Source organism: Helianthus annuus, chromosome 14 (genome assembly GCF_002127325.2).
Source record: "Helianthus annuus cultivar XRQ/B chromosome 14, HanXRQr2.0-SUNRISE, whole genome shotgun sequence".
NCBI classification, from domain to species: Eukaryota; Viridiplantae; Streptophyta; class Magnoliopsida; order Asterales; family Asteraceae; genus Helianthus; species Helianthus annuus.
Window position 1 is genome coordinate 138688736 of NC_035446.2, and position 24567 is coordinate 138713302.

The 24567-nt window shown below is 34.2% G+C and overlaps 3 protein-coding genes and 3 long non-coding RNA genes across 6 annotated transcripts; 4 read left to right on the forward strand and 2 right to left on the reverse strand.

Moving 5' to 3' along the window:
• Positions 1–3751: 3751 nt before the first annotated feature.
• Positions 3752–5517, forward strand: LOC110905946. Its single transcript, XR_002573535.2, has 3 exons — positions 3752–3972; positions 4901–4974; positions 5481–5517. It is a non-coding gene; the product is annotated as an uncharacterized LOC110905946 (long non-coding RNA).
• Positions 5518–7581: 2064 nt separating this feature from the next.
• Positions 7582–9477, reverse strand: LOC118486562. The gene is made up of 3 exons (XM_035983096.1): positions 8941–9477; positions 8539–8841; positions 7582–7794 (listed from the first exon to the last, which is right to left on the reverse strand). Exons 1-3 carry the CDS (start codon positions 9403–9405, stop codon positions 7582–7584), a joined length of 981 nt encoding a protein of 326 aa, XP_035838989.1. The 5' UTR covers positions 9406–9477.
• A 5703-nt stretch (positions 9478–15180) lies between these two features.
• On the forward strand, positions 15181–16411 carry LOC110905947. The gene is made up of 3 exons (XR_002573536.2): positions 15181–15521; positions 16235–16263; positions 16356–16411. It is a non-coding gene; the product is annotated as an uncharacterized LOC110905947 (long non-coding RNA).
• Positions 16412–16718: 307 nt separating this feature from the next.
• On the forward strand, positions 16719–18369 carry LOC110903893. Its single transcript, XR_002572223.2, has 3 exons — positions 16719–16786; positions 17996–18150; positions 18237–18369. It is a non-coding gene; the product is annotated as an uncharacterized LOC110903893 (long non-coding RNA).
• Positions 18370–18476: 107 nt separating this feature from the next.
• On the forward strand, positions 18477–20606 carry LOC110903894. The gene is made up of 10 exons (XM_022149689.2): positions 18477–18516; positions 18606–18708; positions 18818–18945; positions 19041–19125; positions 19221–19356; positions 19433–19641; positions 19705–19825; positions 19910–20089; positions 20194–20262; positions 20370–20606. The coding sequence occupies exons 4-10, from the start codon at positions 19046–19048 to the stop codon at positions 20604–20606; spliced, it is 1032 nt and encodes a 343-aa protein (XP_022005381.1). The 5' UTR covers positions 18477–18516; positions 18606–18708; positions 18818–18945; positions 19041–19045.
• Positions 20607–21925: 1319 nt separating this feature from the next.
• Positions 21926–22757, reverse strand: LOC118486683. Its single transcript, XM_035983318.1, has 2 exons — positions 22531–22757; positions 21926–22404 (listed from the first exon to the last, which is right to left on the reverse strand). The coding sequence occupies exons 1-2, from the start codon at positions 22660–22662 to the stop codon at positions 22159–22161; spliced, it is 378 nt and encodes a 125-aa protein (XP_035839211.1). The 5' UTR covers positions 22663–22757; the 3' UTR covers positions 21926–22158.
• Positions 22758–24567: the final 1810 nt, after the last annotated feature.

Consider the following 24567-nt stretch of genomic DNA (forward strand, 5'->3'; position numbering starts at 1 on the left):
GAACTACAAACGCTAATTGACAATGTTGTCGCAAAAGCCTTGGAAAGGCAGTATAGCGAACCGAGCGGTACTCATAGTAGGACCCTATCCGCACCGCATTCTAAGCCCAAGACTCATTCCGAGGCACATAGCAAGCCTCCCTCCAAGAAAGAAGAACCCAAGAAAGATGATGATGATCGTCACTCTTCAAACCATCATAATGTCCCGTCTCAAAGAGTCGTGCTGAATCAAGGACCACGTGATAAGGGTTGCTCCTACAAATACTTTGTTTCATGCAAGCCCCGGGATTTTACGGGGGAGAAAGTAGCAATAGACTGCATGACATGGCTGGACGAGATGGACACAGTGGTTGATATCAGCGGGTGCGCTGAGAAGGCTATAGTAAAATTTGTATCTCAATCGTTCAAGGGTGAGGCCTTAGCCTGGTGGAGATCGTTGATTCAGGCAACTGGAAAGATTCCACTATACGGTATGTCATGGGAACAATTTGTTGCCTTCATCCGAGAGAACTACTGCCCTCAGCATGAGGTAGAGAAGATTGAGTCGGATTTTCTGTCGTTAGTGATGAAGAATCTGGATTGCCAAGCTTACCTTACGAGCTTTAACACGATGTCAAGGTTGGTTCCTTATCTGGTGACCCCGGAACCCAAAAGAATAGCTCGTTTCATAGGGGGCTTAGCTCCGGAGATTAAGGCAAGTGTGAAAGCCTCTCGGCCAGCTACATTCAGGTCAGTAGCTGATATATCCTTATCCCTCACGCTGGACGCGGTCAGGCAGAGATCGCTGAGGATCAAGGATGCCGAGAAAAGGAAGCATGATGATGATGACAACTCGCGTCGATCAAATAAGAAGCACCGAGGAAACAATGACCACAGGAAGGGGTTTAGTTCAAAGAAAGATGGGCATCAGTCTGGAGATAAGCCCAAGTGTAAGACTTGTCAGAAATATCACTTTGGGAAGTGCAGACTTGACTCGAGATCCCAATCTCAGACAAGGCCTTGCGGGATTTGCAAATCCACGGAACATAAGACCCTGGAATGCAAGAAACTGAAAGACGCAACATGCTACAGTTGCAATTAAAAGGGGCACATCAAGACAAATTGCCCAAAGAATGCCAAGAAAGCCGATGAAGGGAAGAAGACCAATGCTAGGGTCTTCAGAATGGATGCAAAGGAAGCTGTGCAAGACGACAATGTGATCACAGGTGCCTTCCTTATAAATGATGTCTATGCAAGAGTACTATTTGATTCAGGAGCTGATAAATCTTTCGTAGATAATAAGTTTTGCAAATTGCTGAATTTACCTGTTAAAACCTTAAGTGTGAAGTATGAGGTGGAACTAGCTGATGGCACCTTAGAAACTGCCTCAACCATATTAGAAGGATGCTTCATATCCATTAAGAACCACTCTTTTCCCTTGTCCCTACTTCCTCTAAAGTTAGCCGGTTTCGACATAGTTTTAGGCATGGACTGGTTATCTCATAACCAGGCCCAGATTGTCTGCGATAAGAAGCATGTAGTGCTCAAGACTCCGTCTGGTGAGTCACTTACCATTCAGGGAGATACCCGGTATGGACTGCCGGAGAAAGTATCCATGCTCAAGGCCTCTCAGTGTCTAAAGAAGGGATGTGTCATCTACATGGCACAAGTGACTATCGATGAGCCGAAACCCAAGATTGAAGATATCCCTGTCATTTTTGAATACCCTGAAGTTTTTCCCGAAGAACTACCTGGTTTACCCCTAGATAGGCAAGTAGAGTTCAGGATTGACATTATCCCAAGGGCAGCACCTGTTGCAAGAGCACCCTACAGATTGGCGCCAACAGAAATGAAGGAATTGAGAACACAACTGGATGAATTACTAGCAAAGGTTTTATTAGACCTAGTTCGTCTCCTTGGGGAGCACCAATCTTATTTGTCAAGAAGAAGGATGGATCGATGCGTCTGTGCATCGATTACCGTGAGCTTAACAAGGTCACTATCAAGAATCGATATCCATTACCCAGGATCGACGATTTGTTCGATCAACTTCAAGGGGCAAGTTACTTCTCTAAGATCGATATGAGGTCAGGCTATCACCAACTGAAGGTTAGAGATGAAGACGTACACAAGACTGCATTTAGGACTCGTTATGGGCATTACGAGTTCCTAGTGATGCCTTTTGGGCTCACTAATGCACCAGCGGCATTCATGGATCTCATGAACCGTGTCTGCAAGCCATACTTGGACAAATTTGTTATCGTCTTCATTGACGAGATTCTGATTTACTCAAAGAACCAAGCTGATCATGAGAAGCATCTCCGATGTATTCTTTCACTACTTCAACAGGAGAAGCATTACGCCAAGTTTTCGAAGTGTGAATTCTGGCTTCGAGAAGTCCAATTCCTTGGACATATGGTTAGTGAGTGTGGTATCCAAGTGGATCCCGCTAAGGGGGAAGCTGTCATGAATTGGCAAGAGCCTAAAGACGCCCACATAAATTCGCAGCTTCTTGGGATTGGCAGGTTATTACAGGCGCTTTATTGAAAACTTTTCAAGGATTGATGCACCCCTAACTTCTCTGACTAGAAAGAATGTTAAGTTTAACTGGGGTCCTAAACAACAAGAAGCCTTTGATATCCTCAAGCAGAAGCTAAGCAATGCACCTGTGTTGACATTGCCTGATGGAATAGAAGAGTTTATGGTATATTGTGATGCATCACACACCGGGATGGGATGTGTGCTTATGCAGAAAGGCAAGGTTATTGCCTATGCTTCATGACAGTTAAAGGTGCACGAAAAGAATTACACCACCCACGACTTGGAGTTGGGTGCCGTTGTATTCGCACTGAAGCTGTGGAGGCACTATTTATATGGCATCAAATGTGTGAATCTATTCTGATCACAAGAGCCTCCAGCATCTGTTCAACCAAAAGGACTTGAACATGAGGCAACGACGATGGATGGAAACTTTGAATGATTATGATTGCGAGATAAGATACCATCCTGGCAAGGCGAATGTAGTCGCCAATGCCTTGAGTCGAAAGGAAAGAGTGAAGCCTATTAGAATCAATGCCAAGAGCATTGAGATAAAGAATAGTTTGAATGAAAGATTGTTAGCTGCACAGAATGAAGTTGTGCTAGAAGCTAACTATCCTAATGAAAAGCTAGGAGTAACTGAAGAACAGTTGTCCTACGGAAAGGACGGAATTTTAAGGTTAAATGGACGAATATGGGTTCCAGTTTATGGAGGACTACGAGAAGTTATTCTCCAGGAAGCCCACAGTTCCAAATGTAACATCCGTCAAAATAGGTTTCCAAAATCCGACCCGTTTTGAATCTTGGATCCTAATCCTTGAAGCTCAATTTTTTTTTTTTCGCGAAATAAGTAAAACCTTGAAAGACTTTTATCGTTTATAGATATGGATTATTTATTTATTTACTTGTTTAACTAATTAAAAATTAATTAATAAACCTTGGTGATTACGTAGACTACAAATTGGTTTTGTTTTCATATTATTACCAAGTTAAAAGCTATGGAGATGTTATTTTATTTATTATTATTATTATATTATTATTTAAATTTAAATGTTTTATTTTTTTTTCCTAAAAGAAATTCCTTTTTGCCGCCACAGTTGACAGCAATGAAACAGTTGTCGATTCCTTCTTCCTCAACCATAATTTACTTTTTTTTTCGTGATTTCCTTTTGAACAACCATTAATTCCTTTTAATTCTCTCCTTAATTTTTTTGAGAGTTACACGGTTTCAGTTTTTAAAACCAATCAAGTATCTAGCCTTTTTTTAAATAAAATTCATCACCGACACTTTCATTTTTATTTCGGAAGTTTTCGGACTTCCAAATCGGAATCGATACAATGATGTGTATATATATATATTAAACATCTCGACACAAGGAGAGAACCATAGCCTTGCTGGAGATCGGGGACGCACGTCGGAGACCCCGGGGTAAACCGAACACGCCCGACTGTTTCGGTATATTTCTTTTTATACAATTGAGTTTGTTTTTCGTTAACCTTATGTTGATAAGTTTTTATTTCTTTTTCTACTTTATTCATTCAAATCAACTAATATATGGAACAACATGTAAACAGTTTATGAACGAAGGAGATGAAATTGTGATGTACAGTTTTCATGTGTTCTTATAAAACAAATAATAGAAATCTTATTCTATCACTAAAGGTAACTTGAAATCAATCAAAATATTGTTTTATAAACTAACAGTGGAGTCTTGCTTTGTTCAATTATGAAGATGAGAAGTATTGGGTTTCTTTCAGTTTTGTTTCTAAAAAAAAAGATGAAAACGTTAACTGGTTTAAATGAATTAAAAAAAATCATATTAAAATCACAACTGATTATGTAGAAGTGGTGGTTTTGGGGCTTATTTTCTTAGATTTGTTTTTTTTTTCTTTTCTTAAAATCCCTTAAATCCCAATTAATAAACTGTTTTTTTTTTTTTGAACGGCCAACAAACTCAATCCCGAGCACTCTCGGGACACCCACTGGACAAACGGAGTACTCCGAGAGTAACCCGAGTCCACCACCAATTCCGGGGAAAACCCGGTAACCCACCCGCCCGTAGGCACGACAGTGAAATTACCGGTAAAACCCGTTTGGCTCAAGGATCCAACCCAGGTTTCCCTGGGTCTCCTATCATTGCCCACCAGTGCCTCACTCTGCACCAAGTAGGAGTCGAACCTGCATCTCAAATAAACTGTTTTAATTTGTTTTTTTTTTCGAATAAATCCTAAATCTAATATTAACACTAATAATTAACATATTTCATTCATATTTTCTTTATAATTAAGCATTTCAAATTTAATGATTAATTCGTAAACAATAAATATAGTTATATTCAACCTATAGATAATAACTAGTTGTTATGTGATATTTTAACATTTAGGGTACTCTTTTCGTTATTTGGATCCTCTCAATCTTTACTTGTGCGTTATTACAAGAAATCGCAACGCAATCAATGTGAGTATACTCGATCCCATTTTCGTTTTAAACACATTTGGGTGCACCATGTATTCAATATTCAAATTATACAACACTTGAGTCTTGTTTTTATCACACTCTATCCACATTTAAACATGAAACGATTTGATGCTTGTAACCCCACATTATATGCAACTTGAACGATATTTGAATGCAACTTCAACACTCTTTGAGTGCAACTTCATTATATGCAACTTGAATGATATTTGAATGCAACTTCAACACTCTTTGAGTGCAACTTCATTATATGCAACTTGAACGATATTTGAATGCAACTTTAACACTCTTTGAGTGCAACTTCATTTGGATGCAACTTGAACGATATTTGAAAGCAACTTGAACGATGTTGAAAAGTGGTAGCTAGTGTCATCGCCTTCATGTTGGATACTGGGCAACTTCAAAACTTGTTTTATTCTACTATGCTATGTATCAAACTTGTATACTCGCCAACATATTTGTTGATTTTATTTTAATACATGTTGCAGGTTGATAGACAAGATGATGAAGAAGCAAGTTAGGGTGGACTAGAAACTCACCTAGAAAATAAACTATGTTTGAAATTTGATTTATGTTTTGATCTTGTTTGAACAATGTATGACATTTTAGCACTTATGAAATTGAATTTAATTCATATTGTCACAATTAGTGTTATGTTGTTTTCAGCAATTTGTTCGTCTCATCCCGATGTTTCCGCCATCGGTTGGGGTGTGACACCAAATACTCCGTTCATCCTGGAGCTGATAAGATGTACCAGGACTTGAAGGCAAACTTTTGGTGGATAGGCTTGAAGAAGTCTATAGCTACCTATGTAGCAAAATGTTTGACTTGTGCACAAGTCAAAGTTGAACACCAAAAGCCGTCAGGTTTGCTACAACAGCCTGAACTTCCCACATGGAAGTGGGAGATGGTGACGATGGATTTCATCACCAAGTTGCTGAAGACAAGGAAAGGAAATGATACGATATGGGTAATAGTTGATAGGTTGACTAAGTCAGCACATTTCCTACCCATTAAGGAGACTTATAGCTCCGACATGATAGCCCAATTGTACGTAGATAAGATTGTATCTCTACATGGCGTGCCTGTGTCTATTATCTCTGACAGAGATACTAGATACACGTCACATTTTTGGAAAAGTTTCCAACAATCTTTGGGCACGCGTTTAAACTTCAGTACGGCTTACCATCCTCTGACGGACGGACAGAGTGAGCGTACAATCCAGACCTTGGAAGACATGCTTCGTGCATGTGTGATTGACTTAGGTGGTAGTTGGGATAACCACCTGCCATTAATCGAGTTCTCGTATAACAATAGCTACCATACGAGCATTAAAGCTGCTCCTTTCGAAGCCTTGTATGGTAGAAAGTGCAGAACGCCCGTTTGTTGGGCGGAAGTGGGAGATGTCCAGTTGATAGGACCTGAAATAATCTTTGAAACGACAGACAAGATTGTCCAGATTCGTGACCGTCTGAAAGCTACCCGAGATAGGCAGAAAAGCTACGCAGACTTGAAGCGTAAACCTTTTAACTTCGAAGTAGGTGACAAGGTATTGCTTAAGGTATCACCCTGGAAGGGAGTGATGCGATTTGGTAAGAAAGGCAAGTTAAGCCCGAGATACATTGGACCATTCGAGATCATCGAACGTGTCGATCAGTTGCCTATAAGTTAAACTTACCGGAAGAGCTCAGTGGTATTCACAATGTTTTCCACATCTGTAATCTGAAGAAGTGTTTCGCTGATGAATCATTAGTCATACCACATACAGATGTACACATAGATGAGAGCTTGAAGTGTAACATCCGACAAAATGGGCTCCCAAAATCCGACCCGTTTGAAATTCGGATTATAACCCTTTGAAACCTCGGAAAATTTTCACGAAAATAAATAATCGTTGAAGGAGTTTATTTATTTATTTGTTTATTTCACTAAATAAATTTATTTTATATTAATTAAAATAGGGGTAAAATAGGGTTTAAAATACTAATTATATAGTTAAACTTAGTTAAGTGATGTTAGATTTTGTAAAAGAAAGTAATTAGTTAAAGTTAACTATGGACTAACCTAGTTAGTCTAGTTAAGTATAATAGAGGGACTATTTATGTAAATCTGGTAAGTAATGGTTTCCAAACAAAAAGGAAAAGAAAAAAGAGACAGGCGACGGGATTCGAACCTCTCGTTGATATTCAAACGCACAGGCCAAGTCTTGACATCGATTTGAATCGCTAACATTTAACTTTTATACATTCATTAACTTTGAAATACAATTCAAGTTTGCCACCAAACATGCCAGCGATAACAATCTGTTCATTTCCTTTTTGATTGAAGCTAACTGATCGGAATTAAACACGAATTCCGCGTTTCCTTTTTACAAGCAATCACGAACCGAGCCGTGATTCCACCCAAACACATGACCGCGTACAGTTATCATTCTTTCCTTTTCGGCTTGAACTTGATTGACGTGATTGAATGATTTACGCGTTTCAGTTTTTAGCCGAATCAAGAACCCATCTACATACACCATCACCTATCCTAAATACGATACCCACACCACTCGAAAGAAACTATCTCCCTCACACACCTCATTTCTCACTGAATAACCGTTACCTTCATGTCGGAAATACTCAGAAGTCGCCGGAGGAAACCAAGTTCACCGGAGACGTACCGGAAACGCAACGGAAATCGTATAACATTCGTTTTGGTATACCCTCTGTTTACCCTTTTCATTTCGTCTTGTTTCGGTTTCGAGTAATGTTTTTCGTGTTTAACGCAAACGATATTAACAGCGGCCGGATCCTCATTCTGGTTCGGTTTTAAAAGAAGAACACGCGGGAGCTTTCTACGAACTCGACTTGACCCAACTTGGTATACGTTTCTTTCAACCAACTCGTTTCATATATGTCGTATATATTCACTTGAACTAGTAATTATTAACTCGTAAATATGAACTCGTTGGGTTCTGTAGGCTAAGGGTGTAAGGGGTGCTCACCTCTTAGGTGAGTCCCCCCTCTTACACACAACCAATCACATAGTTCCATGTCAACTCCCCTAATACACTCCCCTAATACCGATTTTTGATGGCGGCACTCCCCTATTAGGTGAGTTCAAAATTAATTTTTTTTTTTTTTGTAAAATTATGGATGTTTAAAAATTATATAAAAGACATTTCATTAAATTTAAAAAAAATACATTCAAACTAGAAAAAAAAACACATTGAAAGTAGAAAATAAAAAACACATTCAAAGTAGAAAATAAAAATTACATTAAAACTAGAAAATTAAAATTTTAGAAATCGCATGGCCACCCGTACTTGTTAGCGATTTCTCGCTTTCGGGCGAGGATGATCGGCAACATACTTGGCGGAACATCGTCGTGCGGCTTAAGGAAGGTTTTCATATCTCGATCGTAATTGTAGTTTTTCATCGTCTCGAGTTGTGCCGATATGAGCTCGCGAGCCTCCGACTCTCTTTTTTTCCTCAATTCGATCGCCTCCAATTCTACCGCTTGCTTCGCTTCTTTCATGGCGGTGTACACTTTGAATTGTGCCGCCAACTCGGCCGAGCTTCCCTCGGACGATGTAGCTTGACGCTTGTCTCGCCGTTGTGCTCTTTGTGGCGAGGGATCTTCGTTCATATCCGGTATCGAAAAGTCCACGTCAACGGGCTTTCTTTTATGTGTCGAACCTTCAACTTCCTCACCCATCAATGGGACTTGGGCCCATTTCTCCTGTTTTCGAACGACCTCCCACGCCTCGATGTGTTGAAAACCGCTTGGAAATCTTTCTTTAAATTCTTTTAACGCGACTTTCATCACGTCCAGATCCTGACATCCGCTTGCTCGTGTGCGATCCTACATGTTATAAAATAAAAAAAATTAGAAAGTGTTAAAAAAGTATGAACTTAGAAAAAAATTAAAAATATGCAATGTTAAAAAAAATATAATTTTTACCGCTTGTTGGTATAGGCCGTTGAAAAAGTTTATTTTCGCATGCATCGGGTTCCATTTAGACCGTACTTGATGAACGGTCCGGTTACTTCCACCGATAGTTTTGTTAAAGTGCTCTAAAATTTTACCCCAAAAACTTTCGCGACTTTGTTGATTGCCCTTTTTTTTGTTGGTAGAACAATGTACCCACGCCTTCGCCAACGCCTCTTCTTGTTCTTTTGTCCATTTTTCGCTCACCGTTTTCCCTTTTTTTTCTCGAGCCTCATCTTCTTCGTTGCCCGCGTCTTCGTCCACATTATATTCATCTTCCTCGTCGTCGTCGCCCAAATTTTGAGTTTCGGGCACTACCTCATCGTCCTCGTCGTCGTGAATAGGTAGAGGACGTTCGACATTTCCTCGTGTAGAAGGAACTTGTGGAGAACGATAAGCATATGGGTCGAAGGCGGGGGATTGAGGAGGAGCGTCCATTGATAACAAATTTTGAAAATAGCCGAAATTGGGTTGTTGGGTGTTGTAAAACGAGGGGTGTGTAGGTTGTTGGAAAAAAAAACGGGGGTTGTGAAGTGTATCCGAAAGGGGGTTGTGGTTGAGCATTTGAACCGCTCGAACCATCTCGAGACGGTTTCGAGACCCGTCCCTTAGTTTTTTTCTTGGCCTCGCGGGGTCGGTTCTCCATTGCTCGGTGTATAAAAAATAAAAGGTGAAGGGGGTTTGGTTGGAGAGTATAAAAAATAAAAAGTGAAGTGGGTGTGGTTGGAGAGTTTAAAAAAATAGAGAGAATGAGATGGTTTGAGTATAAAAAAATGGTGAGAATGAGATGGTTATTTATATTAGTTTTAAAAAAGTGAATTTTTTTTTTTTTTTTATTAAAAATATGACCGTTGAAGAGGACCGTTCCTCAAATCTCGTGCACATTCAATCGGTGAGGCCACGCCCAAATTACACCCCGAATCGGGACCCCGCTTTGATGGCGGCGGTGTTCCCGATCGGGGAAACCTATCACCGCGGGCACTCACCGAAGACGCCCCGTACACCCTAATGTTCTAATACAAAAGAAAACATAACAGTCTGTTGCTATATTGTGAAGAAGATAACATGGTGAACACGTTTAAAAGCAATGATAACCCTTGTTTAGTCACAAAAAGAGATGCAGTCCTCTGGTTTTGTCGTTACGTCTCAACCCGAGAGACTCGGTTTCGATCCGGGTTCCTCGCAGGTCAAATGCTGAATGTTTTTTTATAATATCTGATTTGGCTTTAACTTGTTTTCAGCAAATTATTCACTAAATTAAATAAAAACAGTTTAGTTAAAACTGTTTATATAAAATAAAAACTAACTTCTAAGGATCTAGACAACTAAATACCCATTAATAACATGAAGGATTACTTTTTTTATTTATTCTTTTAATTCTTTTCTCTAAATTTGTTATAACATAAATAAATTCTTATAATACTTTTATAACATGTTAATAATTAGATAAATTATAAATATCAAATTACTTAATTTGTAAACCTTTAAATCCTTTTATTGATTAAACAGTGAATAAAATAAATTCTTTTTTTTTATTAAACTCTAAAATTAAATAACTACCAAAGTTATTTATGAGATAAATTATAGTATCCAATTAATCGATTTATGAACCTTAAATATTAGGAATTATAATTACCCAATAAGTTTTAATGATATCATTATTCTATATATAGGATAATCAATTACGTTCATTCTCTTGGACTTTTCTCTATCTTTCCTCGTGCGTTATCTACAAGGAATTCTTATACACAACCACTGTGAGTAGATCTTACTTTCCCCCTTTTTGCCACTTTAACTTTTTGGGGTGTTTCATGTGACACATTTTCTATGTTTCGTATACTTTTCAATAACATGTCAAGTTAAGTGTTATATGTGCTCATGGTCTGTTTCGTACGTGCATTACATGTTATCATTCATATGCTATATATGTTTACCGCTTTGGGTCAAGTGTTTTATAGTATCGCTTTTCGCCTTTCGGGGCTTGAATCACATCATTGTTTCATAGTATCGCTTTTCGCCTTTTGAATCGCATCATTGTTTCGCTTTTCACCTTTCGGGGCTTGAATCGCATCATAGTTTCGCTTTTCGCCTTTCGGGGCTTGAATCGCATCATGGTTTCATAGTATCGCTTTTCGCCTTTCGGGGCTTGAATCGCATCATTGTTTCATTTCTTATGGTTTGTTATGTCATGTTACATTATTTACATATGGATTGGTTGATAATTGGATTAATTGATTTATGTCACCTATTACACTTAATATTGCATGTTAAATAATTTTTATTAAATAAAATCAAATAAACTTTTAAAGTTTGATAAAAACAAATAAAGATCTATTCACCAACCTTTGTTGACCCAAAAACTATTTTTACACATGATATAGGTGAACATGCTTGAAGAGAAGATTGTACATAGGATGGGCCTTAGTTAACAAGAAACTTAAAAATGTAGTTTAGTGGTTATGATCATTGTCTTATTTGTAATTGTTTATTTGAATTATTTGTTATGTGAAACATTTGTTATGAATAAATCATTATTTAAAACAAGTAATAGCAAGTCATAAGCTCTTCGGATCAACCCAATCATGCCCCGATCACCTATTCCGCTGCGGTTCGGGGTGTGACATGAAGTTTGTTGAAAAACCTGTGTCGATCGAGGATCGACAGGTTAAGAAGCTTCGAAGGAAGTATATACCGATTGTAAAGGTAAAATGGGATGCCCGTAGAGGTCCCGAGTACACGTGGGAGGTAGAGTCCACGATGAAAGAAAAGTACCCTCATTTGTTTCAGTAAATCTCGAGGTCGAGATTTCTTTTAAGGGGGTGAGGATGTAACACCTCGAAATTTGCATCCAATTAAATAACGACACGTGTCATATACGACAAAAGCATTATAAACCCGGATTTAGCTAAAGATGTATGGCAAGATTTTTGAACATGTCGACATGTTAATTGATACCTCTGAACGACTTCATTATAAATCCCAAGGCCCTAACGTGGATGTTAAACATCTAGTATACCTTTAAATCCGGTGATTTCTATTATTAATAGATCCCTAATTTCAAGAAAAGGATCCTATGAAATAATGCACGATATGGCCTTCGTTTATGAATTCCAATATTGTTCGAACCAATGTTACTTCAAGAAAGGATAGACAACTGTTCAAGTATGGGTTAAAGGCAACATACTGATAATTCATGGCCAGAAATCATAATACACATGTTGCCCTTTCAAAGCTAGAGAAGTTAAATTTTTTTGCCTTCTGGTAAAGGCTTACGGACCGTAAAGGTCCTGCCTTACGGTTCGTAAGGAGTGCCCAGCGACAACAGGTTGGGTGTTGGCAGTTTTAAAAGTTTAACCGACTTAGTAAGATATTTTCAGCAGCATGGGCGACCCCTAACAGTTCCTAGGCACTAGGAAACACTTGTAAATGATCTGGGAGCAATGATAGACCTAGTTGTCATGATCTCAATGGATTAAAACCACTATAAAAGGCCCTTGAGTTGCAACATTGTGTTCACTCATCACTTCTGCATTTCTAGAGCTTCCTGGAGCTCAAGAGCCTTCTCTAAGCCTCTCTGGTCGTACCTTAGACTTCAGTAAGTATGCTTAACCTTTCTTAGTTAAGTTTTTGCTTAGTTTTAGCTTAAAAGTCAAACCGTCGTAATTAACGGTTGACTTAACGATTAATCACTAATGGTCCAGTGATTAGTCGAACCAAAGGTAGTTATACGTTGGTAATCATGTAGGCATTAAAAGGGCACCCTCTGATTCCCACTCTAACTAGTTCAAATATCGGGTCAAAGTTGCTTAGAAAAAGTCAACAGAATGCTAATTTTCGATTTAACGCATAATTAACAATGTAGAAGGCATGTAACATATTTTATCACTCATATAACTTGATAATAAGTATAAGAACTGGTCTAAGCTTGTTTGATCCGACCATTTACTGTTTTGACCCGGTTCGGAACCGAAAGTCGCAAAACTTTGACTTTTGCTTTGACTTCAGTTCTGACCCGTTTTAGTATGACTTGGATATGCCTTAGGACTTCCTTAGGACCAAGTTACATGATGGTATGACCCTCTGTGACTGGTTCGTTGTTTGTCCGAGTCATTTGCACATTTCCGTTATATGCTTAAAAGTTGACCATAATGCGCTTTTGACCTTAAAACGAGAATTTTGGATATATGAAAGGACAATAACCTTAGTTACTGATTTCTAAACATGTCCCTAAAATTTCATGTTAATTCGAGGTCTAGAATAGGAGTTATGCTAAATAGCGCAATTAAGAAAACTTTTGTTAATTAAACGGCGCACTTAGCATAAAGCTCATCTACACCCAACTTTTGACACCAAACTTTTTACCCACTGATGTAATATAATATTTTGAGATTTTTAAAGATTTTTAATTATTATCAACCTGCTCATAACCTAAGGTTATGGCATTGATTCGGTAAATACCGATTATACCTTTTTCGGACATAAAATGAGTTCTACATAGTATTTTGACACAAATCCAATTGCTACTGATTTTATATAATAAATAAAGTATTTTGAATTATGTAACCTGATCAGAAAACTCAGATTTCCTGGTTAACCCGGAAATCGCTTAAAATAGCTTTTTACGCGTATTAAACGCCTAGTATAGCTTTAAAACCATTTTGTCACATAAGACTTATTACCTACTGATGTAATTTGTTAAACTAAGTGGTTTTACTGATTACTTCAGACCCGAACATCAGAATTATAAATAATCTCGTTTATAATCTTTAAAATGACCAAAATACCCCTACGGGGCTTGTATAAAGGTTAAACTCGTTTTGGGCATAATGGAAGATATCCTACTGATATCATAACTTAGTTTCAAGGGTTTATAAATGAGGCTATAACTCATAGTTTATCATTTAATTACCCATTACTAACTATGTCAAAAACGTCGAATTCAGTGGCTGTTTCGAAAAGACAGCATGTTGTTTTATGCTAAAAATAAGTTGCTGTCCTGATTTTGTAAAAATCATATAAAATCATAGAAACATCGTTAGAAAACGTACCATATATGCCTAGAAAGGTATTTGAGAGTTCTACGATCCATCTTTGAACATGTTGATCTAATTCAGCTTTTAAATGGGTCAAAATGGTCAATTACAGTAGCTGAATACAAAATCGATGCACATTAATAATGTTCTTATTAACCAAGAAAAAGACATAGAATTGTATATACTTGCTTTAGGCATGAATTATTGATTGTTGGGAACAAATAACACTATATGTAACATGCTTAAAGTGTTTAAAATCACTTACTAACTAGTTTGTATTAGTAACTTCACTAACGGGTCAAACGGTTAGTGAATGAAAAGATTTATGGTATAAAACTAGTTGTTGAAAATATGATATGCTTTGATTGATAAGTGTATAAAAAATAAAAAAAAAGAGAAAAAGAGAGAGAGGACCATAGAGTGATGGCCATTGTATAGAATGACCAATCTAACCATCTTATGATGTTATGATATAGTTTGACTCTAAACAAGCTAGTTGGGAGCTTGGAAAGGAACGGGTCAAACAGATCTTGGATGCGAAGAATGTTTGCGCGGACGCGAGGTAAGTAAAACTTACACCCATTCTTAGTATATATATTTGTCCCGTGTGAATTGTATAATTATTGTATAGTTTTATTTATTTTTATTTAGTTTTAGTAGTATATTATATTATTTTGTGTTTTGCTAGGTCCTGGTGCAAATGGAGCAAAAACGAGTAATATGGAAATAACCAGCGAGTTGGGCAAAGTGGGGTGCCAGGAACCGAATTAAAATTGCCGTTATTTTTCTCGAGTGGGCCAAGCCCGCTATCTCTATGTTATTAAAAAAAAGGCTGCATATTTGTGTTTAGTGAGGCCCGCCAAAAGACAATCAACCATCAGATTGAGTAAAGCAAGGATACATGGGCCGTGAAAGGGCTCCTAGGACATCAGTTTGCGCAGGTTTATTTATAGTGGGCCATTTGAATAACTACAATGCATTATTATATCTAAAACCCTAATGGACATTCCTAAAAATACATCAAACACATATATTTGGGGTGACGTAGAAAAGATAAATATGCATAGAAGAGGGGGATATAATATTTCATGAAAATAATTAGTGGAGGCGGCAATCAGATATCTTGGGACGCAAGGAGTCGCACACAACCGATATATCTACTACTTCTAATAAAGCAAAATAATTTTAAGCCATTTGTCATAGTTTTAACCTATTACTTGCCACTTGGCAATTGACTAATCCATTTTTGTTTCTAATGACCGCCAAAACCAAGAATCCTCACTTTTCTTTTATTTTCCTTTTTCTTTCTCTAACCTAATTAATTCACCACCGTTTCACAAAGAAATCTCTTCATCTTCACTCCAATCATCTTCCCAAAATACATTTGGTTTCCTTACATAAGAATGAAAATCGCTGGATCTACATATAATCATTGGATTCGATTGTTCTGCTTCTTCATCGACGCATACTTTTTCTTTTATCGGCGATTCATAGAAGATTCTGAAATCGATATACAAATCCGTAAGTTGTTTATGTTAAATTTCTTCTTTAATCATTATTTTGTGTTTCTTCGTTTCTTTACTTTCTTAAATTTATGTTTATGTTGAATAAACCCTAAATATGATTGTCATTGATAAATCTGTTGATTTTGGGGTTTTAATTTATGTTTACCTTTACAAATACGATGTTTATGAATAACCCTAAACCCGATGCATGCTGCTGAATTATCTTAATTTATATTGTTTTTTCATTCATTCAACTTTGTATCAAACCCTATTCCCGATTTGGATGCTGAATAACTTTGAATTCTATAATTTTAACTTTTGTATATTAATATTATTTGATTTTTTGATCTGTAATTGTTAATAATTCTGTGATTCTGATTCAACAGTCTATATCCGATTTTGCATATAAAAATGAATTGATTTTGGGGGTTTAACAATTTGTTTTGAATTAATATGTTTATATTGGTTTTTCAACTTTATATTTTCCTTACTTTTTGTGTTATAGAACTACTTATTAAACAAATTGTAATGTGTAATCAGTTTATTTTTTATGCTATCATAATATGATTATATAATTAGTTGTCATAATTTTTTTCCACATTATGTTTATGAAGATAGTTGTTTACAGAAATTTATGTTTGATTGCATAATTTGATTATTTTGTTTGTAACTACGTTGAATGCATAATGATTTATCTGATGTCGTTTGTTTATGTAAACTGTATTTTAGGTATTTACTATGGGTGATAGTTCATCAAGGTATTTTTGTATTCATTTTACTTATTTTGTTGCAATAACCTAAACATGTTTTACTTTATTAACATTTGTTTTTGTATTGTATTCTAATTCAGTTACAGAGCACCCTGGTTCTGTAGGGAAATGAGTCGAGCAGACCAAGTTATTATGGTAGGTGAATAATTTTTTATTGAGTTTTTGTTTAGTTTTTTTCTTTTTATTTTATAAAGTTTACTATAATTTTTTTTAAACCTTTTGAGTATAATTATAATTCGTTTTTCCATTCTATTGTTACATTAGGCCATAAAGATAAATAATCATATCTATTGTTAAAGATATTTTTACAACAATGCAGAGAATCCCTGATCCTGTTTCACGCAAGGCTAGACTTGATGAAGGCTTAAAAGATTTGAACATAAGATTTTTGCATATGGATCCTCCACTGCAAATTACCAACGGTACAAGACGTGAAAAAAGATCCAACGGTCGTGGTTATCGATACGCTTTAACCTGTTGGAAGAAGTTCATGAAAGCCGCTCGGATTAAGGTCCGTGACCAGGTTCACTATTCTTTTGATGAAAATGAGCAGGTTTTGAGTGTTGTGAGGGTTGTACCTTACGTTAAGCGTACTAAGTAGTTATATGACAATTACGGCATGTTTTTTGCCTTATCCATTTATTTGGTTTTAACATTGGTTTTGGTTTTCAATTTCAAGGTTTTTTTTTTATTTTTCATATCTTAACTGTTATGTTATTCACTATGTGCCATGTCTTTAAAGTTCAATGTATGTTATTACTATTTTTTAATCTCACTACATTAATGATGTATTTAAAACAATATACAAACTACTTATAAGGATAAAAGAAGCTGATATATTCCAATATTAACTGATTAATGTTTACAAATTATATAGTTTTTATATAACTCACGGTTCAAGTTGTTATAATAACATTACTGTATAATGTATATTTTGTTATTGTGATAATTTAATGTATTCTATATTTTTTTGGTTTTTAAAAAAATATAAAAAAATAAAATTTTAAACATTAAAGTCAAGCATATTTATAAATGATTGATATTGATAGAATACCTTATTATTTTAACCATTTAACATGATTTAAAATAACCACGATCCTATTCATGATTTTATCAACTTACTTTCTGCACATAGATTATATTGTTGTTATTTCTAGATTGTAGAATATTGTATGTTTTTCATTTTCATCTGTAAACCTTGCATTTTAGTTTGTACCTGTTATATTATAAACTTTTTAATTTTAATATAACATTTAATTAGCATAAAGAAAGTATTAATATTCTTTTTAACAATAGAAAGTCAACTTTCTCTTACTTGCTTGAACAAAGTCGAAAATTTTTACTTTAGTAAATGTTTAGTTAATTATGGAAACTGTTGAATCATAATAATTTATAAAAATGTAATTTTTTTTATTTTAGTAAAGTTTATCAATTATAATTAAGATAAATAAATAATATTGCTACCATAATTAAGTGACCATTTTATTATATAAATTAGTTTCATTTGTTATTATTCATACACATCACAACTACTGAAGTTGTCTCTTTCGATATACATATCTTCTGGTATGAGTTTTGAATTTGTAATGTCTTTGATGTAGTTATTTTTAAGTTGTTTTAGTCATCAGCATACATAGGATGTTTTCATGTTCTTTTCTTCAATTATTGTTCTATATCATCATCAACTAACATATTTTAACTGTTTTTTTATTTATTTTAGAGATGGAACAGGCTGCTGTCACACTTTTGAATAATGTTGATCTTAATGTTGATGATTACACCATCAGAATCCGCATTGTCAGGCTATGGACAAGACCTACTTTCAATAATCCTAGAAAGATTTATTGCTACGACATGATATTCATGGACCAGGAGGTTTTTTTTAGACCAACTCATACTTTTGTTTGAATAAAAAATATTTAGTTTCAGATTATAATTACTTATAAAACTGTTTTTTTCAGGGTACGAAAATGCAGGCCTTTGTTTTACAGAAAAACACTACTGGTTATGAACATTTGCTGAAAGAAAATCAATGTTTAACCATTCGTAACCCTTCGATGGGTGAAAATCGTCAAAAAGTCAAATATGTTCATACTTCGTTCAAGATCAATCTAAACCCCAACACTACTGTCCAAGAATGCAATGAGCCTGTTGGTGCTGAATGGGGATTTGACTTTTCTCCATTTGATCCTATTGTGGATGACCCTCTAGATGATAGCAAGTCTTTCAAAAGCCCTATTGGTAAATTATTTTTAATTTTTCTTAATTTTTAATAAATTTAATATTATATATCTTATGTAATATTAATTTCATTATTCTGTGATGTTTAGATGTTATCGGTTTTGTTGTCAAGTGTCTTCCGTCAGATGATAAGAGTGATAATAATAACGGCAAAGACGAGAAGAAGACAACCTTTATTTTGGAAGATTTGCAGTACATCCTTATATATATATATACATATACCTTATATTACTTATATATTTCTCCCGTTTTTTATATATTTTACAACTATCAAGTTAATTCTTTACTTTTTGTTTTTTAGACACCATCAGATTTACGTCACGTTATGGGGTTGTTATGCTGATCAGATTTTGGATTTTGAGAAAAACAATAAGGACGAAAAGAATGTTGTGGTTGTTGTTCAGTTTGGGAAGTACAGATTTTGGGGAGGTATATTCTATACCTACATTCAGACTTTTCATTAAACTACATATTGATTTTTATACAACTTTGACTTTTATTTTTATGTTGTAATAATGAAACAGGTAATATGTATGTCTCAAATTTGTATAATGTAACTCGAGTCTTGATAAACTCTGAGGTGAAAGAGATAATGGATTTCAAGAAAAGGTTTGCAATCGTATTACATTTTTTTATAGTTTTACTTTTAATATGTATTACTTTCAATAATGTTCTAAATAATTATTTTGACATTTTTTTATTAGATTTATCGAGAGACTTTCTCCCGAGATTTCTTCCAGTTATTCTGGCTTAAGTTCTCCTGTTGTGAAGACTGTCACTGAAGAGTTCCTATCTGACTTGACGTTTTATCCCATTGGGTCGTTAAACTCAATAGATACGGTAACACCGATATAAATATCTTTAATATTTATTCTTTTATCTATTTTTTTATACATTATCTATATCTTAAACACAGACGAGGTTTGTTGTCATTGTTGGCACTATCAAGAGTTTTGCATCGAACAATGAGTGGTTTTACAACGCCTGCACAACCTGCAACAAAAAGGTTTCAACAACTACTGTTGTTAAACAGAAGCAGGATGGTACTGATGGTGTTGAAGAGGTCACTGTCTTGGAATGCAAGACTGATGTTTGTAATACAAAGAACGTTTCATCAGTTCCAAGGTAAATCTTATCCATGTTAAGTTTTTTTTCAAGATAATTAAATATCATTAATATATTTTGCAGAATTAGGCTTTATATACGTGTGCAAGATTGTACTGGTATTGTTAGCCTGACATTGTTCGAGCGTGAGGTGACAAAGCTTTTGAAGGTTAATGCTAATCAGCTTTTAGACAACAACATTGAAGTACGTAATAAAAATTTCCTTTTTATCATATTTTTTCGTTAGTATACAACATACAACAGTAAAGTATATTTTCTTTTTCAACAGTTAGCAAACGAAGGAAGTTTTCCAAATGAGCTTAATTCTTTACTCAATATGAAGTTTGCGTTCAAGATTGCTGTTTCTTCTTTTAACATTACCAAAAAGTCTGATGGCTACTCAGTCTCCAAGATGACTAATAACCCTGTCGTTTTATCGGAGCTTGATAAACATTTTGACACTATTCAGGTATATTTTTTCTAATTTACCTTTGTACTATTATTACAAGTTGTCAATAATTTTTGTGTATTAATTATTATCATTTTTTGGTTATTTTTTTTATACAAATTCAGCCTATTGATGAAGAAGCCTTCAGTGTCGAACCATCTGATTCAAATCGTACTGAAGATTTGCCTGTTAAGGTTTACTATACTATACCTTATGTTTCAATTAATTCTTACTCATTACCTGTTAAATAAATTAATATTTTTAACTCATCCCTACTTATTTATTTATTTTCTTTTTATAGGATTCCATATCCCAAACGGGAGACGATGTAACCCCTAGCTCGAATGTTTTTAAAGTTGGCTTTACAACATCGTTTGATCAGAAGGATGCTGACTTGGATACGAACAGCGAACGTGACTTGAAGCGCAATTTGGATACCGTGTATGACGTGGATGCTGTTTCTTCCCAGTCTTCATCAAAGATGCGTAAAGACGGTGGTGTCGATGAAGTTATTCTGATTCCAAATAAAGAAGCTTAGTAATCTATAATTCAAACATTTGATATCATCGTTTGTTTTGTTTTCATTTTTTTGGATATTTTTGTTGGGATTTTTTTGGATTTTGACAATGATTTGACTATTGTGGTTAATTTATATGAACGTGATTGTTTCGTGGTTTAGTTGTTTATTTCTGGTTACATTTTTATTTTTGCTAATTGTTGTTAATTATACTTATTTTTCTTATATATATTTTTACGATACTTTATTGTTTGATGTTATATATCCATTATTTTTAAGTCTAATAATGTTTTTAACCTGATTATATTATTAATAAAAAAGAAGAATAATATTTTTATTAAAGTTCTAATGTATGAATGCTGCCATATAAACCAAATTTATATACGATGCATTTAAAGCATAATTTTTATATTAAAGTTTTTGTTTTGGTAAGTTATTTACATATGGTAACTTGATTCGGTTTTATATATATTATTTCCAAAAAAAAATTTAAACTGTTGACTTTCCAAAATGAAGAATATTAATATCATTAAATATTAACATTAATAACGTTTCCTTAAAAAAGAATTTTTACATCATATAAATCTCTTCATCTCATTTCAAGTCATTTCTACTATTTTGTGCTATGAGTACATCCCTTTCACTCCAATGGTATTTTAATTCAATTTGAACAAACGATAAGTTTGATATTCCAAAAGCTTATTCCGCAATGTATAAACGGTCAAAGCATGATTCCAATACTTCCCGAAACCAATCAAACCAGGGAAACACTTCAGGTTTTCTTATTTGATTTATCTTTAACATTCCTTTGTTTGTTTATGTTTTTTATTAATGATTTTTATTATAGTGTAATTCATTTTATTTACTTCAATGATAGGCATTTCAAGTAAATGCAAGCGTAGATCTTCATTTATCTCCAGTAATGAAGTTAACATAAACAACTCAACAGGTAACACTTTTTTGATTAATGTCATGTTTGTCTACTTTGTATAACTAGAATAACTATATCGATATGATTTAGTTATGTTTTGTTTCTCTAATTTAGATGTTGCGGCTATTACCTCAAGAAGTCCTTTCTCAGACATTACCAATGATATGGAACTTCTCTCATTTCTACTATTTTGTGCTATGATTTATGTTATGTTTCTTTAATTTAGATGTTGCCGCTATTACCTCAAGAAGTCCTTTCTCAGACATTACCAATGGTATGGAACTTCTCTCATTTACTAACTTATTTTCTTATTCTTCAACATTTATTTACCAATGTATATCGATTTTATGTTATTCAATTCATGTGAATGTACAAAACATGTAATAAATATTAAATATAAGCTAAAAAATAAAAGTACAACACATGATATATATATATATAAATACGGTTACATAGTAGCTGTCCAAACTACATAAAGATCGTAACTTACGCTACCTTACTTTTAACACATACATAAAGATCACACATGTTAACAAAAACTTTACAACTTTTAACACCACATAACTTACGCTATCTTACTTCATTAGCCAAAAGAACAATATGTTATTCTTCTACAGTCGTTCCAACTTTCAGACATTACCACTAGCCGAAAACATTGGCAAGGAACAAAACACCAATATGTGGAAAGTACTGGAACTTGCAATGATCACCATCTTTTATGTTGTTATCCTTAAGCCATTTCGCCCATCCTTTGACAACGTACTTTATACTGTTTTTATTTGGCTCCGCCCTAACATCATGTTTTGTCTCGACATTCTCCCTGTTGACGATCTTAACTTTCAATGTTTCGTCAACTCCTGTTATCCGTGCTACCTCAACTGGTATGCGCTTCAAGTTTTAAAACATATTACCAATTTCCAATATTAATGTCAAATATTTTAAAAAATACCAAACTTATTCAAATTATGTAATCATATTAGAAATGTACGAACATATAATTTAGTATCAACTTACAAACCGTTTGGTGTATGGGACAATGAATATCAGCGGACCAGTTTCATCGTCATCATCATCAAACTCTTCTGAATCAGCCAAAGACTCTTCAGAATCCGATATAACCACAACATTGTTCTCTACTCCGGCCATGCTAAGAAACAGTTAAAAGGTTGACATATTTTAAAGGAAACATAAACTCATAACATATAATCCAATCATTTGTATTTAGTTAAAAGTATTGTTAATTTTCTAACTTTCATTATCTTCACACACTTTAAAGTCATTATAAGTAAAATCCTAACAACCTTTGTTCTTACATTTCATCTAACCCAATAACATAACAATTACTCCTAACAAACATTCTTATTACATTTCTTTTTACCCCCTAAACCCATATCCGAGAACAACTTAACTTCACTACCTAATCATATAAAACTCCTACTTATTATTTGTCTTTTTAATTTTAAAAAATGATTCTTTTGTTAACTGCAACATTTTTCATATAGACATTTATTCAAACACCTGGTGTGCATTGTATTCTTTATGTCTTATTGCATGTCATTATATTCAAATCACAACCTAAATCAGTTATTTTCATAGCAGAATACAGGTATGCACCAAATACACTTACAACATCATGTATGTTAACTAAATCAATGAAAACAAAATTGTCAATGAAACAAGTTCCGTTTACCTTCTGCTATCCAGATTTGGTAGTTTATCAAATAAATCGAATCCGATAATTACAGATGAACATCAACATTGAATTTAAAGGATTTATGTTACCTGATTTTCGTAGACTTGGGAACCGTATAATGCACAATTTCAGAATGCAGATGTTAGCCGGAAGTTTTCAACCCTTAATGAAAGTAAATGAAAGTATAAGATTTTTTAATGATATATACATAAATCATGATGAGGTCGACGTAGAAGCAATTAGTAAATGTTGACTAATTTTTATGCATATCAGTATGTCATATTTGAGCACAAGGTTCCATGCATTGAGAATCATTTTTAGCCATATATTTATATCTATTTCTGCATTTTTCTATTTTATATATTAATATCTTTTTTTAATTTTTTATATACCTATTGTGGCATCAATTATTAGGAGGTAATAATTTTTTGTTTACCATGATAACATATATCAAGTATGATAACATTTTTATACAATCTTTAAATATTAACAAAGTTTTATTTATACTTATTGATTGATATACTAATTCTCTTAATACAACTAATCGTATTATATTGTTTCATTTGTTTTACATGTTACTACAGTTTTAACTCCGGCAATTACACAAGACGTGTGCAGAGAGAGGCGTAAGCAACGGAAATTGTATTTGGATAGTAAAAGATCTAATGTATCAAACGTGTTACCGCTTTCTAAGAAAATTGAATCGTCGACATCTAATTTGTCTTCCACTTTATTCCGCACTCCAACTACTTCACATCATGCATCTACTATTTCGCCAGGTTTATTTATTTAATTTATTTAAAATTTTCATAATTTTTAAATTTGTATACTTAACTATTTGGTAAAACGTATATATGTCTAAAATTATTATATATGTCAAATATGATAACATTTTTACGAAAAATTAAATTATTATAAAATTTCATTGCACCTAATGGATTTTTATATAGTTACTTTTTTTATACAACTAATGCTATTATATTGTTTCTTTGGTGTTATATGCTAATACAGTTTTTACTCCGGTAATTACACAAGACGAGTGCAGAGAGAGGCGTAAACTACGAAAACTGTATTTGGATAGTAAAAGATCTAACGTATCACACGTTTTACCGGGTTCTACGACAAAAGAATCGTCGACTTCTAATTCTTCTTCCATTTTACTACACACTCCGAATATTTCACGACATTCATCTACTATTTCGCCCGGTTTAATTATATATTATCATTAAGCTTTTCAATTTTTTTTTTAATTTGCATACTTAACTATTTTTATACATATTTATGTCTAAAACAATATACTTATTTTTTTTCGTTTTATCAGTTGTTTTCACGCAAAGTTATCAAAGTTACACTAAAGA

Bases quoted from the DNA above. Each gene is read 5' to 3' on its own strand.
- LOC118486562 (XM_035983096.1), bottom strand. From the start codon at position 9,405: ATGGACGCTCCTCCTCAATCCCCCGCCTTCGACCCATATGCTTATCGT. The intron at 8,842-8,940 runs GTAAAAATTATA...TATAACATGTAG, and splicing joins ACGGCCTATACCAACAAGCG to GATCGCACACGAGCAAGCGG. The intron at 7,795-8,538 runs GCACAATTCAAA...AAACCGAACCAG, and splicing joins GAAGCTCGGCCGAGTTGGCG to AATGAGGATCCGGCCGCTGT.
- LOC110903894 (XM_022149689.2), top strand. From the start codon at position 19,046: ATGTATGTCTCAAATTTGTATAATGTAACTCGAGTCTTGATAAACTCT. The intron at 19,357-19,432 runs GTAACACCGATA...TCTTAAACACAG, and splicing joins CGTTAAACTCAATAGATACG to ACGAGGTTTGTTGTCATTGT. The intron at 19,826-19,909 runs GTACGTAATAAA...CTTTTTCAACAG, and splicing joins TTTTAGACAACAACATTGAA to TTAGCAAACGAAGGAAGTTT.
- LOC118486683 (XM_035983318.1), bottom strand. From the start codon at position 22,662: ATGGCCGGAGTAGAGAACAATGTTGTGGTTATATCGGATTCTGAAGAG. The intron at 22,405-22,530 runs GTAAGTTGATAC...TAAAACTTGAAG, and splicing joins TCCCATACACCAAACGGTTT to CGCATACCAGTTGAGGTAGC.